Source organism: Falco biarmicus, chromosome 6, assembly GCF_023638135.1.
Source record: "Falco biarmicus isolate bFalBia1 chromosome 6, bFalBia1.pri, whole genome shotgun sequence".
Lineage (NCBI taxonomy): Eukaryota > Metazoa > Chordata > Aves > Falconiformes > Falconidae > Falco > Falco biarmicus.
The window spans coordinates 45,022,023-45,034,555 of record NC_079293.1 but is presented as its reverse complement, the minus strand read 5'-3'; the positions used below and the strand labels follow the sequence as shown (position 1 = coordinate 45,034,555).

Genomic DNA, 12,533 nt, shown 5'->3' with positions numbered 1-12,533 from the left:
TTCTAAAGCTTGACTGAGTGATGAGCATTTCACATATTCATGAAAAATAAACAAATAAACAGCAGCACCTCTAAAAGCCAAGAAGCATACTTCTCCCTTCCTGCTAAAGAGTGAAATAATCTATTTGGGGTTGGTTGTTGTTTGGGGTTTTTTTTTTTCCTGTTGTTGATTTTTTTACCATTATAGAGATCCCTAACAAAGACAGTACAGAAACATAGTCATAAATCAGCATCATCCAAGATAAACTACTGATGTTCACAATACAAAGTTTAACCTTACTGCAAATGTTTCATTTTTTGTTATTTATCTTCTATGAGGAAAAAGAAAAAAATTCAGCAGTGAAATTAGTTCTACTTCATCCCTCAAAATCCTACCCTTTAAAAGCATACAGCAGTGATATGCCAATATACTGGTATCAACTTGAATGAAGGCCTAATGATACACAGGACAAACATAAAGCCCCTGAAGGTAATTTAAAAGTCTGTGAACCAGACAACACTGGAGATGTCATTTCTCTTGTCCCACTATTCCAGGATCAGTTATTGAAAACACTGCCCCATACGCTCATACTAATGCGCTGATGGCTCTGCACAGTTAGCTGGGAGCTAGGATGTAAATTTTTTTTTTCCTTCAGAAAATAACACACAAAATAAATGCAGGGAGAAGATGAATTACGCATTTGATATGATGAGCAGAATTCCACTTCACCTATTTCCCCAAACATGTTTTTTCCCCCCCCACAACTGATTAGTTTTCGTTGTTTGCTTTTTAAAAACAGCTGCCCTCCTCACTCCAAGCATTATTTTCCATACCAGCAGATAAAGGCACTTCAGCTGATTAATCTGCATTAAGGAATGTTTTTTATTGGATCTGTAGTTGATCTCTTTATAGATGCCTCCTGAAAGGCTTTTACACAGCATCACTGTGTCTCAGGAAAGCCCAGCTCCACACACCAAATGTCTGTCTAAACAGGGTCCAAGTGGGAAAGACATGTCCAGGAGCACTTCACATCTCATAGCACTATAGTATACACAGCACAAAATACAGTTCAACCATATTAATCATTAAACTGTGCTTACGTTAACAGTACACAAAGTAGATAAACTATTACCTTGGACATAGTGGTTGCCCATTTTGAATCAGAAAAATATTTTTAAAATCATAAACCCTTAAAGCATGAAGTAAAAAGAGCACGTGTCTAGCTTACTAATTATTCATAAAGTGAATGATTCTCTGGTCAGGACACAATCTTGTCAGTGCAACTTTTCAGAATACATTCCTTACGCTCACGGAATTAGAATTTAACAGAATAATACATGGGAGGAAAGACAAGATTCAACAAAACAAAGGCTTAAATAGAATCTCTGGTGGCAAGAAATCTGCCTACTTTTAATACTATTAACGCTTATTGTTCCGTTGAATATTCTGCTGCTCCACAGCATGGAAAAAACAAACAAATCACAAAACCAAACATTAGAATATAATTTTTTTTTTTAATTTTTATAAATAACTTATCTGTTACAAAGGCAGTTTACCCAGCTAAATCACAAAACCATCAACTCAAGATATCCAAATTAGGTTTTATTAATAAACAGGTAAAAACTGATTTGTCAATCTTCACATAGAACTGCAGATGAAGCTGAAAAACAAGGCCTCATTTTATAAACAAAATGCATTGAATGCAAGTGCTTTGGGTCTACTGCCTAATTACCTGGGATTGGCATTTTCTTCCCACATAAAAAAAAAATGCAAAGCCTTCAAAACAAAGGCCTCTGTGCATTCACATAGATCACTTGTAAAACTCCTAATAAAAGTGTCCACTGGCAAATGTTTACAGTGGGTGACAGTCTACTTTGTCTCTTGCTACATTGTTAGCACTCCCTCCAGCCTCACGCTAAGTGCTGCTACATAATTCTTTGCGTGCCGTCTTTCATGCATACTGTACTGGAATTCCATTTTCTTGATCTTGGTTACGTACATCCCCGATCACGTGAATATTTTCCTTAAAAAAATAGATCATCAAAATAAAGAGATGCTTGAGGTTGCTTCAGTGTTCAAGTCTGTTTGATTTCTCTTTTCCAGCCTTTATTTCAGTTGTCCTAAATATTGCTATCCTTGTTTTCTATAAATATGAGACTTCACCACAAAGTCAGGTTTAGAAACCGGCTGCCAAAACAGGAAAGCATTTAAAGTCCTTGAACAAAGCTGTACGATGCTGCTGCTGTTGATTTTGGCACTGTATGTACTTCCCCAATGAATCTCTCTCCAGGAGTCTGCAAGATACCCAGCAGATGAAGCAAGCTTGAATCAGATGCTGATCTGTTGGTGGGTTGAAAGTTTCTTAGTATAAAGTTTCCTCACACCAGACAAAACGCTACCTTGTGTCACCCACCGTAAAACTCAGTGTACAGAGTGAACTATATGCATAATTCTTCCAACTTTTCCTGCATTTTTACCACGCTGCATCTGCAGGTCTTCACAGATCATCAGCATTTACAAGAGCAATGTACAGAATGAGCAGAGGAAAGCTATTTTGTGCATAGTTTCTTATTAATGCTCTTATTTTAAGGCATTGCTTCTCTCAGATAAAAGCTTAAAAAAAAGGGACATGATCGTGCTTAATCACTTAAAGGGAAAAAAGAAAGTTAACAAAAAGACTATTACACTATACATACAGAAGTACAAGAAAATAATAAAGGTGAAGAAAAGAAATCACTTAAAGCAGGCTCTAGAGCTATGTACAGTAGGAAAAGCTTTGGGGTATTTCACTGTGTGTATTGTACAGACAACGCATGCAGTTTTTCCTTTTCATCTTCAGATGTGATTGTACTGATTTCTGGCTTCACAGAGATGTTTTCAGGGAAGACAAGGCAAAGAGTACCACTGATTTGTGAAGTTCTTCCCTTTATCGAAGGCACTATGTGGCAGCAAACAGTTCAAATAGTTAAACCTTGTTCCTTTTAGATCTCCTCTGTGCATGTAGTGTTTCACTGAAAGCTCTGAAAACAAAAACACTAGCACTCTATTCCTTTCCCCTGTCAAAATTCAGTAGTGACACTGGGGCAGAGAAGAGGATGGGCAACACCCAAGCACTGAACATGGTGTGTGTTACTGGGATACTGGTAATACTGTACATGGTTTAGGCAGCTGGCAACCGAGTCTTTCAGCAGATTACCTTTCAGCCGATCAATTTCAACTGCCTGTGACACAACACTGAGGTATTACTAGCTCTGTGGGCTGACATTTAACATTAGCAAAATACCATCTCGTCACACCTTCAATTTTACAAAATCCCACGCATAAATGCTTTTTTTGCCCCCCAATAACTGGGTAGTTCCTTGTACGTTTGTTATGGTTTTATAGAAGGTAACAGGCCTGTTGGCTCAGAAATGCCTGGGCATTTCACACTGTTCACAGCGATTTAAGGCCGGATGATTTAAAAAAGTACAGGCAGTACAACTCCACTGAGCTCCCTCATCTTCATCTGTGTCTGGAACAGTCTTTGGTGTTTTCACAGTGGACCTCTGATCTGTGACATGAAAGAGATAAGATAAGCAGTTACTAACTAAGAACAGCATGGAAAGAATTTTGAGATGATTTTTTTTTCAGTAACTGAGAACTATCTTGTTCCTCCGAGAGCAGCACAGTTATTGCAAGTGACAGAGGCAGCTTTTTACCACCCCCTTCACTAGAGCTTGATTGTAAGTCAGCCAAATGGCACAAGGTGAAACTATAAAAAGCAAGTTTCCCACCCCTTTGCTCTGCCTTCTTCCCTTTTGGTCTCAGTTCAAAGCTGTTGCATGAAAAGGAGATAAAATTCAGAAATTAATCGGCACAGGAAACATGCACAAGATTTATTAGTCTGAGGTCTATGTAGCAGTCTAAAATTTGTTATGGCAAGAAGTAAGTGCTCTGTAACCTTTTGATATATTTAACATTTTGACCCTAGAATGAGTATTAGCAGTTCTTCCTCAAACCAGATAAGCAGACAGATACATTAAGGAAAAATCAATGGCTAGCTCTGTCATGCTACACTGTAATCCTCCCAAGCATACAAGTGCATCTTTTTGCATGATGTGTTAGACAACAACCTTGAACTAATTTAAGAGAAAAGATGAAGAGATGAAAAAGATAAAAAGAGAGAAAAGTGACTTCAGATTAAGGGTTGCCCATTTAGGCAACTGCAGCAAAGTCTTCCAGACAATTATTTCAAGTGGAGAATATCTCATTAGCAACTAGCCAATGGCAACCACTGCAAAATGACAGCGACAACATCAAGAAGTACCATGCCACTGATCACAACTGCAAAAGAATAATTTTTCATTATTCTGTGAACAGTGATAATTCTTTTTTAAGTCTCAGCCTATAACATAGTTAAGTTAAAACTTAAAAAATAAAATGAACTGAAAACAAAAGTCAATGGAGGACTACGATACAGCAACAATACTTTTTTAAAAAGAAAGATAAAGGATAAGAGGAACTCAAGAGGTTTAGAAACCAGTTGGAGTTAACTTTGCATTTTCAAGATAGGTTTTACCAAATTACTGAACAGTTAAATTTGTGAGTTCCTAGAAGATGAGTTGATGCAAACGTTAAAAACTACTCACAGAAAACGTATTTTAATTTTTTCTTTGCTAGGTTAGTTTTTATTTACTGTAAAGGGAACTATGTAATTGACAGAACTGATAAATTCTTCATGGTTTGGCTGTAAAATGTATCTAATAGGACTTTGCATGGCTTTAACTTCACTCAGTATTTTCACTAACAGCCTGCATAATGATATAGGACAAAAGATTAAAAATCCTTCTAAGGCATGAAGAACAGTATCAGTCTGGAGGACAAGAAAGTCAAATTCACCTAGACCATTTTGAAATACAGAATGGTCAGAAATCTGTAAGATGAGACTGTGTAACAAGTTAACACACATGACAAGGACCAGTCACATACACATCTGTACTATGTGGAGAACAAAGACTGCACAGAAACATCAGTGGATTTGGTCTGCCTACGGGTCGCACCAAGATGCTGTCGCAAACAGTTAATTTCACTCTCTGCTTTATGTAACATGTAAGAATTATTCTGTTTTGTTTGAGATCCCATTAGGGCAAAAGAATGAGTAACATGCAAAACTTAAAAACAAGCAGAATGTTCAAGACTAACAAATTCAGCAATATTGACTGCCCTATTGGGCAGCATTCCTTTCCTCTTCAACTATCTAAAATTGTATTTAACAATAGCCAGAAGAGGCTCTTATGTAAATCATTAATAAAAATTCTACATAGCCAGGAAGTCCAGTCAGGGTAACCAAACTGAGTTATTCTAATACGTAAATAAATCCACTCTTCACCAAGGACAATTATGAAAATTTCACTATTTAAACAAGTTTCACTCATCCCTAAGCAATCTACCTCTCATTAATTTTTTAAAAAAGATGGATGCTTCCATTTACTTAAAACACCTCCCAACGGATTATCCATCTTCAAACATACCCTATTTAATATACTACTTTCCTGAATGCATAAAAAGAGAAGAGCAAATAGAAGTGTATTACTGCCAATACAAATAAAATGCAAGGTTTGTATGCTATTTCACAATCAACATTTAAACTACATTAACAGAATAGAACTTGATATTAGATGCAAACCACATATTAGTATTACATCAAAATTTTACCAGTATAGTACCTTTGGGTTTTGGTGGCACTGGACCAAGAAATCCAATATTATCATAAAAGTTATGAATAGCGCTGGGATTAAAATGTGGTCCTAAAAATAAAAAAAAAAAAAAAGTGAAGCAGTTTTAAAAATAAACTTGGGTAGGAAAGCGTATCAGGTTTTTTTGGCAGTAATTCTGAAACAGAACTACTATTCATTATCACCTTTTGTATCAAGGTGTCAACAGAGACCCAAGTGAGGTATTAGTGATGTCAACAACACTTGAAAATACTTATTGCCCAAAATATGCAATATCAAGTCTGAAACAGAATCCAGCAGACCAAACTCCTTAAATGTGTTTTCTTCTGCCACTCTTAAATATTTAACAGCATTTTATTAGTAAATTTTACCTGAGACTTTCTAAATTGTAACTATACGGAAAGATATGTGCTATTTACTATGCAGTATATTATGCTTACACTTAATACTTACAAGGAACTCCTGCCTCCAATTTACTGTAACAGAGATACAAAATCACACGTAATCTGAATATTCTATTTAAGGTCAAGTTTTTAGTGCAGCATTACATTCAAGTACACCTGTCTACTTTCTCCTTATCTGCAGGTACACTGAAGAACTTCCATGGCTTTTGAGCGAACTGATCTAACAGCTCGCTGCTGCTGGAAGTAGAAAGCACTAGCCCCTTCCCTCTCACTATCTCAGTTCTCCCTTCCTGCGCCTCTCCTCACATCAGCTGCAGCAAGCTTTTCCAGCAATGCAACATTTTTTGCTTGGCTAGTGAGCAGAATCAGCTCTGCAAAGGGTCTAAAAAGCTAACACAGAGCCAGAGCACAGTAAGAGAGGGAAGCAGGAAGAGAGAGGGACCTCTTGCTGGCAGCTCTTGAATTGGCTCAGCTGTCTCAATTTCACCCTCACGACCTAAGGCTGCGTCCCTGCAGACAAGGAAAGTGGAAGGAGGAGAGCACACTGGAAGTCAAAACTGTACTTTCTATTTGCTAACTTGAGACCCTGACTGTAACGCAGAAGTGGAAGACAAGAGAGATATTGACATATGCACAGCTGTATCGCTCACAAAACTACTTCTCCCTCTTCTTTGGTGCTCAAATAATCAGATTCCCGCCCCTCCCCTTACTAAATAAATGGCATCACAAGTTTCTCTCTTCTGAGCAAAGTATGAGATAGAAATGACTGGGATTAGGAAAATCATAAAGCCAACAAAAACAGGCTGAGAAGACAACTACTTCCATGGTTTCACTCAAAATGACATGAAGATTTTGCAAACTGTCTATACATTTATAACAGACACTTCTGATAATTGGATACATGCAGACAGTGAAAGAAGAAAGGAAAGACACACCAACATTTACAGTTGCTGATGTACTAAGATATACTGTACCTCTTGCTTGAAAAAGATCAATCTCTTTGGTTAGGCAATCTATGTCTATCTGCAGCTGTCTGTTACAACTTCTTAACTGTTGCATTTCTTCCAGCTGAAAAAATAAATCTGCCTGTTAGACTAATTTTTCCCATTTTATTGCCAGTTATCGTTCATGCATTGGTAGGCAGCATTTAGTTATTTCAGAAGTGAAGATAAAAAAACAATCTTCCCTAAAAACAGCCTTTTTCTTTTAATCCAAGCGTAATCTTACAAAAAGCTTTCAGACCCACCAAATTCTTCTCTCTCATCAGATTTCAGAGCTGACTGAGCAACTCCAAATTGTAGTCAAAACACAGCCAGTGGTCCACCAGATCAATGGCTGATCTTCTGGCACTGGAAACTGGTGCATTAATCAGCTTCTTTGAGATTGCTATAAGCATGAAGACCAAAAAACACTTTGTGTGGAAAGCAGTATGGAGTATTAAGTTGTAGTCTGAAACGTTAAAAAGGACTACCAGGTCAAACCTTTTGTGACTACCTTTAAAAGCAACACTTCACAAAGCAATTAGTGAACTGGAAGTCTGTGGTTAAATAATGCACATTTAGTCTTTACTCTAAATGACACTGTTTACCAGTTTAATTCTAGCTACACTGCCTGTCACTATTATGTTGTCAGCATACAAGGAACTGTTCCTTTAATTTATTGTGACAGACCACACTTGTGGTTTAGGTTTATAGCCTACAGACGTTTCAACTTACTGATGGAATTTGGGAAACAGAATTCGATCTTTTCAGGCGCCTTCGTGTTAGATTATTCTCCATTTCATTGACTTCTGATTTTAGTTTATCCAACTTTTTCTTTTGAATCTCAAGTTCTCGTTGAAGTCGCTCCATCCTCGCCTTCTGGTGTACCAGTAAAGCTGCAATACATAAAGTCCCATTTTATCTACTTTATTACCCTTCACATGGCAACATCAGATAAAGATGAAAGTTAGTATTCTTTTGGGAAAATACAAAAACATTGCTACAGATTGCCTTTCCATTCTCCTTACAAGAAAATCTCTGCCACAGGAAAGAAAATGTTGTATTTTTCAAAACAGCACAAATCAGTTACAGATAACAAGCAAATACAATGCGAAAGTCACACAATGTAACAGATGACCATAGAAAATTTAGCTGTGATCTGTAAAAATCTTTCAAAACCCCAACCAATCTACAGGAATGACTACCAGAAACCAAACCCAAATGTTTCCTTGCATTGTATTCAGCCCAACCATTGTAGAACAGGTAGTATGAAGAGGATTTCAGAGAGACAGCTGCAATACAGAATACTATATATGCCAGATAAGCATCAAGATTTTGATTTTTACTGCTATTTGGATTGGAACATAATCCAATGTTCTTGTCATTGCAGGAGACACCAAATGAAACACAGAAAGTACTACAAGTAATACCACTGGCAAACATCAGTTATATTTATCGCAGAGGCTGGATTGTATGCCATTTTATCCCTAAACTATGGTGCCGAACCATTAGGTCAGCTTCTAATTTCTAACACTGCTTACTATTTGTAAAGAAAATGGCATGAGGAGACCTAATTTAAAAATGGTGAAATGTGAAATTAACATTTAAACCACAGCTTTTAAAGATCTAAAGAACATAAGCAGCCGAAGATGCAATCAAATTCATACAATTTAAGTAGTTTATTTCATTGAAGGTATATTATTAAGTATCACCATGCAGGCAGATAACACTGCTCAAAGCAATTATCGCCTTCTATAAAAATGGAGAATTATTTCATTAAATAAACCCAACAATTATTTCAACTTCTGCACAACCACTCATTCATCCATGAAATTACTAACACATATAAACTAAGATCAGTTTCACAGACCACGGACACCTTTATAGCACTGAGAAAATTTTAAAATACCTTGTTATTGCTACTTTTTTTATAAAGATTGAATTTGCCTCAGAAGTGTTTAAGCAAAACTCTGGCTGGAACATGATGTTTAATTCACCACGATTTCTTCAAGTACTAAAAAGTCAGAACCACTCAAATTTGGTTGGTTAGGTTTCCTGAGTAGTAGTAAAGGAAAAAATGGCACACCAAAAAGATACAGCTTTCCACATCTTTGGCAAGCAGAACTGCTCTCTGCTGCAATTCCTGCCTGTTCATTCATTCACACATCATATTTTGTCTTCCAGAGGTTCTTCAAAAGGAACAACCATGCCAAACTATTTTTGTACAGTGTAACAGAGCTGCAAGGCCTTACTGAGATTCAGCCTAGGCTTTTGAGTCACTTGTGTTAAAAAGATACCGAGATGACAAAGGTGCTTGAGCTTCTGCTTGATTTTGTTCAATTTAGAAACGTCTACATAAACAGGCATCTACACTGGGGGCAGCCCCTGGTCACACTACAGTTGCAGCTGTGCTCACATGCAATACAAAAATATAGTAACTGACATGGCGGGATAACAATTTTTGTTGAAGACTTGGGATCATCAGGTAAGCAGCCTCAAAAGACTCCCTCCCCTGTTGACAAGCCTTCTAGAAACAGCTGAAAACTTCTTCCCATTTATGAACTCCAGGAATTACAAATGTAGCTACAACTATAAAGAAAGGAAATCAAAGTCTACTTTGCAGAGAGAGTACAAGCCCTTTTTCCTTCTACACTTTATTTCCACTTTTAGATAGTCCTAATTTTCATTACCTTGGTATTACTGCTGAGGCAACGCCTCGAAGCCCGGGTTATCGGTACTTGACCTGCAGGAACACAGCTTTGCTCTACCAACCAGACTCAGAACTCTTCAGACCTGTCTAACTGTGGATGCAGGCTGTTGGTGAGCAGCAAGTACGCTGGGTGTGAAAAGCGAGGAAGACTGCTATCACAGTTACCTCCAGGATGCATGACATGGCCTCAAGGGTAAGTCTAGCATCTCTGGAGGACTTTGCCCTGGCTTTAAGTGTTGGCTTTCACATAGAATTTGGTAGTTTTGCTTAAATACCATTTTAACAGCTGTAGGAAAAAATAGGGTGGGGAAAACAAAAATCTCCCCATATTCCACTGCAGTATTTATTAATGAAAAACAGAATTTAAGTATTCAGCTCCCTCTAGTGTTGACCAGAGCAACTGAAAACGCTAAGAAAAATGCCGCGCACTTCTGAATCTAATGCAATTCAGCTACTAGATCTCATTTACACTTAATGGACTTTTTGATAACCCTGTGCTTCTTGCACAAAGGAAATTCCACCTACGCAGACTCTACACAGATTAATCTGGAGTACAAGCCAGAAATCCTCACGCTTGCACTTGTTTATTCAGACATCCTTAAAAAGCAGCTGTTTACTGTAATCATCCTAGCAAAAGTACAAAGGTTGCCTCCTTGACTCGTCATTATTGTACCACAACCAGAACAGATTTCATGTTCAACTTTTTAATGATGTGCAAACAGGGTATTATGCACATTCATTTTTTTCAGCTTCTGCATGTTCACATTCAGCTGATTGGCAAGAACAGTACGGCAAATGCCACCGCTTCCTTTGACATTCAAAGTGCACATTTTCCACAAAAATGCTGCAAATCATTATAGTTCAGTCATTTAATATGCATTTAATACGCAATTTCAAGAGTTCACATTGATTTTTTTCTCCCCTCCCTTTCCAAAATTCTTTTCATTTAATTTTTTGAAGTGTCACTCAAAAGTGGGGCCTGATATACACAGCCAAATAGAAAGCTGTATTTTTTTTCTTAAATCATGTGATGTTAAGGGCTTAAGGCCCCTTGGAGGATGGGGCACAGCTGTATCTCGTTCAAGTTGTGTGGGTGGTTTTCTTGGTTTTTTTAAACATCTACAAGGACTGGTTAGTATTTTAAGAAGTTTGTTTCCTGGAGCTTTTTCTCTTTCTGAAAATTTTAAAGAGCTCCAGGAAACCAAAGCAAGAAATGTACAAAATGTCTAATTACCAAACTGATTTATCAATTAACATATTTAAACCACAGAACTGCTAAGTAAAAATACATCCACATACATACCTATTATTGGTACTAATGATCAACTCTATGCATATGACCTCCTGACCAAGTTAAAGAAAACGTGAACAAATCAGACAAAAGCCAAGTTGTACTGAACTAAGGGACTTAAGCTCTCTAGTATAAAAACATAGATAATAAAGATTTTATTACACAATTATGTATTTTCTTGATAGGATGCCTGCCCATTATACAGCCAAAAACCTATACACAGAGCGAGCAACTTATAACTGTTTAGCCTCACTACTCAACATATGACTGCATGCACTGTGAGCGTATATCACAACAACATTCTGAGTACAAAATTTTCAGTTTCTAACAGGATTTCACTGGTTTTCATCTGTAAGACACTTTATACTAAATTGCATATTGAAATCTTAGGTGATTGCATCATTAATAAAATTACATTAGAAATTGAAATCTCTGCTAAGTAATGAGAAATGATACTCCTGTACGCGCAGAGAACTGACACTAAATAGATTAGCATAAAAAATGCATCCTTCTTTGGCTGTCCTCTTGGGCACATGCACCTAGCAGTATTTTTCTCACAGCATTAATAATTCTTACTGACTTTAGTAGTGGATGAGTAGTCTCAACGTTTCTACAAGCAAGTCCGCAGTATCTCAAATTGGAACTCCCGAAAATATTCTGAGAAGTGTGGTGACAGTGAGTTTCTTAGCATCAAAGTCAGTGGAGGAGATACAACCTAGCACTCCCGGGTGACCACGCTGATTCTATCTGAGCAGTACCCTACTCCTTTTCATGTCATATAACCTCCAGTTCTGACAGCAAACAAAGAGATCTGTGCCCGTCTTCTACTAGCCACTGTGACTTACTTGAGAGGAAAACCAGAAATCTAATCATGGAAGATGACTGGAGTGCTTACACACACCATAACTGAAGTAAAGCTTCTTAGGTGGCAGGCAGAAGCACTTGCAGATAGGCTCAACGGGACTTCTATTCTCCTGGGTTGGACCACGCACATAAATGTATTTCACCAGAACAAAGTAAAGGAAATCCCTTTTGACAACAAAGCAACTCCACCTTCCACATTTCTTCTACCCCAAGCCAGTTTCAGTTCTCCCTGCCAAGATAAGGAGCATTCTGGGCAGAAACGGAAAAGCTGATAAAAATACAGTTTTCTCTAATCATGGCCGGAGGAACTACTCACCTGTTCTGACTAAAATTAAAGTGAGATAAGCACCTAGCATGAAAGGTTTTGTGCACAGTCTAGATAAATTATAAGCAGCATAGAACATGGCCTCACAATGGAAAGCATCAAGTAACTCAAATCCCTTTCAGTATGTAACAGAAAAACACACCTATAAAAGTTTTTTATAAGCAATAACTAGGACTGCCAGACATCAAGATCATACAAGTCTATCACACACTCCTCAACTTTCCAAAGATTAAATAGTTACAAAAACTTTAAAAAAAAATATTGCA

General features: G+C 37.4%; 1 protein-coding gene across 1 annotated transcript in view; it reads right to left on the bottom strand.

The window, feature by feature from the left end:
- Positions 1-1,473: 1,473 nt before the first annotated feature.
- The window catches only part of TAB2 (TGF-beta activated kinase 1 (MAP3K7) binding protein 2), a 67,437-nt gene continuing 56,377 nt past the window's right edge, over positions 1,474-12,533 (bottom strand). Inside the window, exons 4-7 of the mRNA XM_056343077.1 lie at positions 7,813-7,973; positions 7,072-7,165; positions 5,685-5,765; positions 1,474-3,529 (exon numbers count right to left, since the gene is read on the bottom strand). Of these exons, the coding sequence (XP_056199052.1) occupies positions 3,384-3,529; positions 5,685-5,765; positions 7,072-7,165; positions 7,813-7,973 (482 nt within the window). The 3' untranslated portion in view covers positions 1,474-3,383. The remainder of the gene's footprint in view (positions 3,530-5,684; positions 5,766-7,071; positions 7,166-7,812; positions 7,974-12,533) is intronic.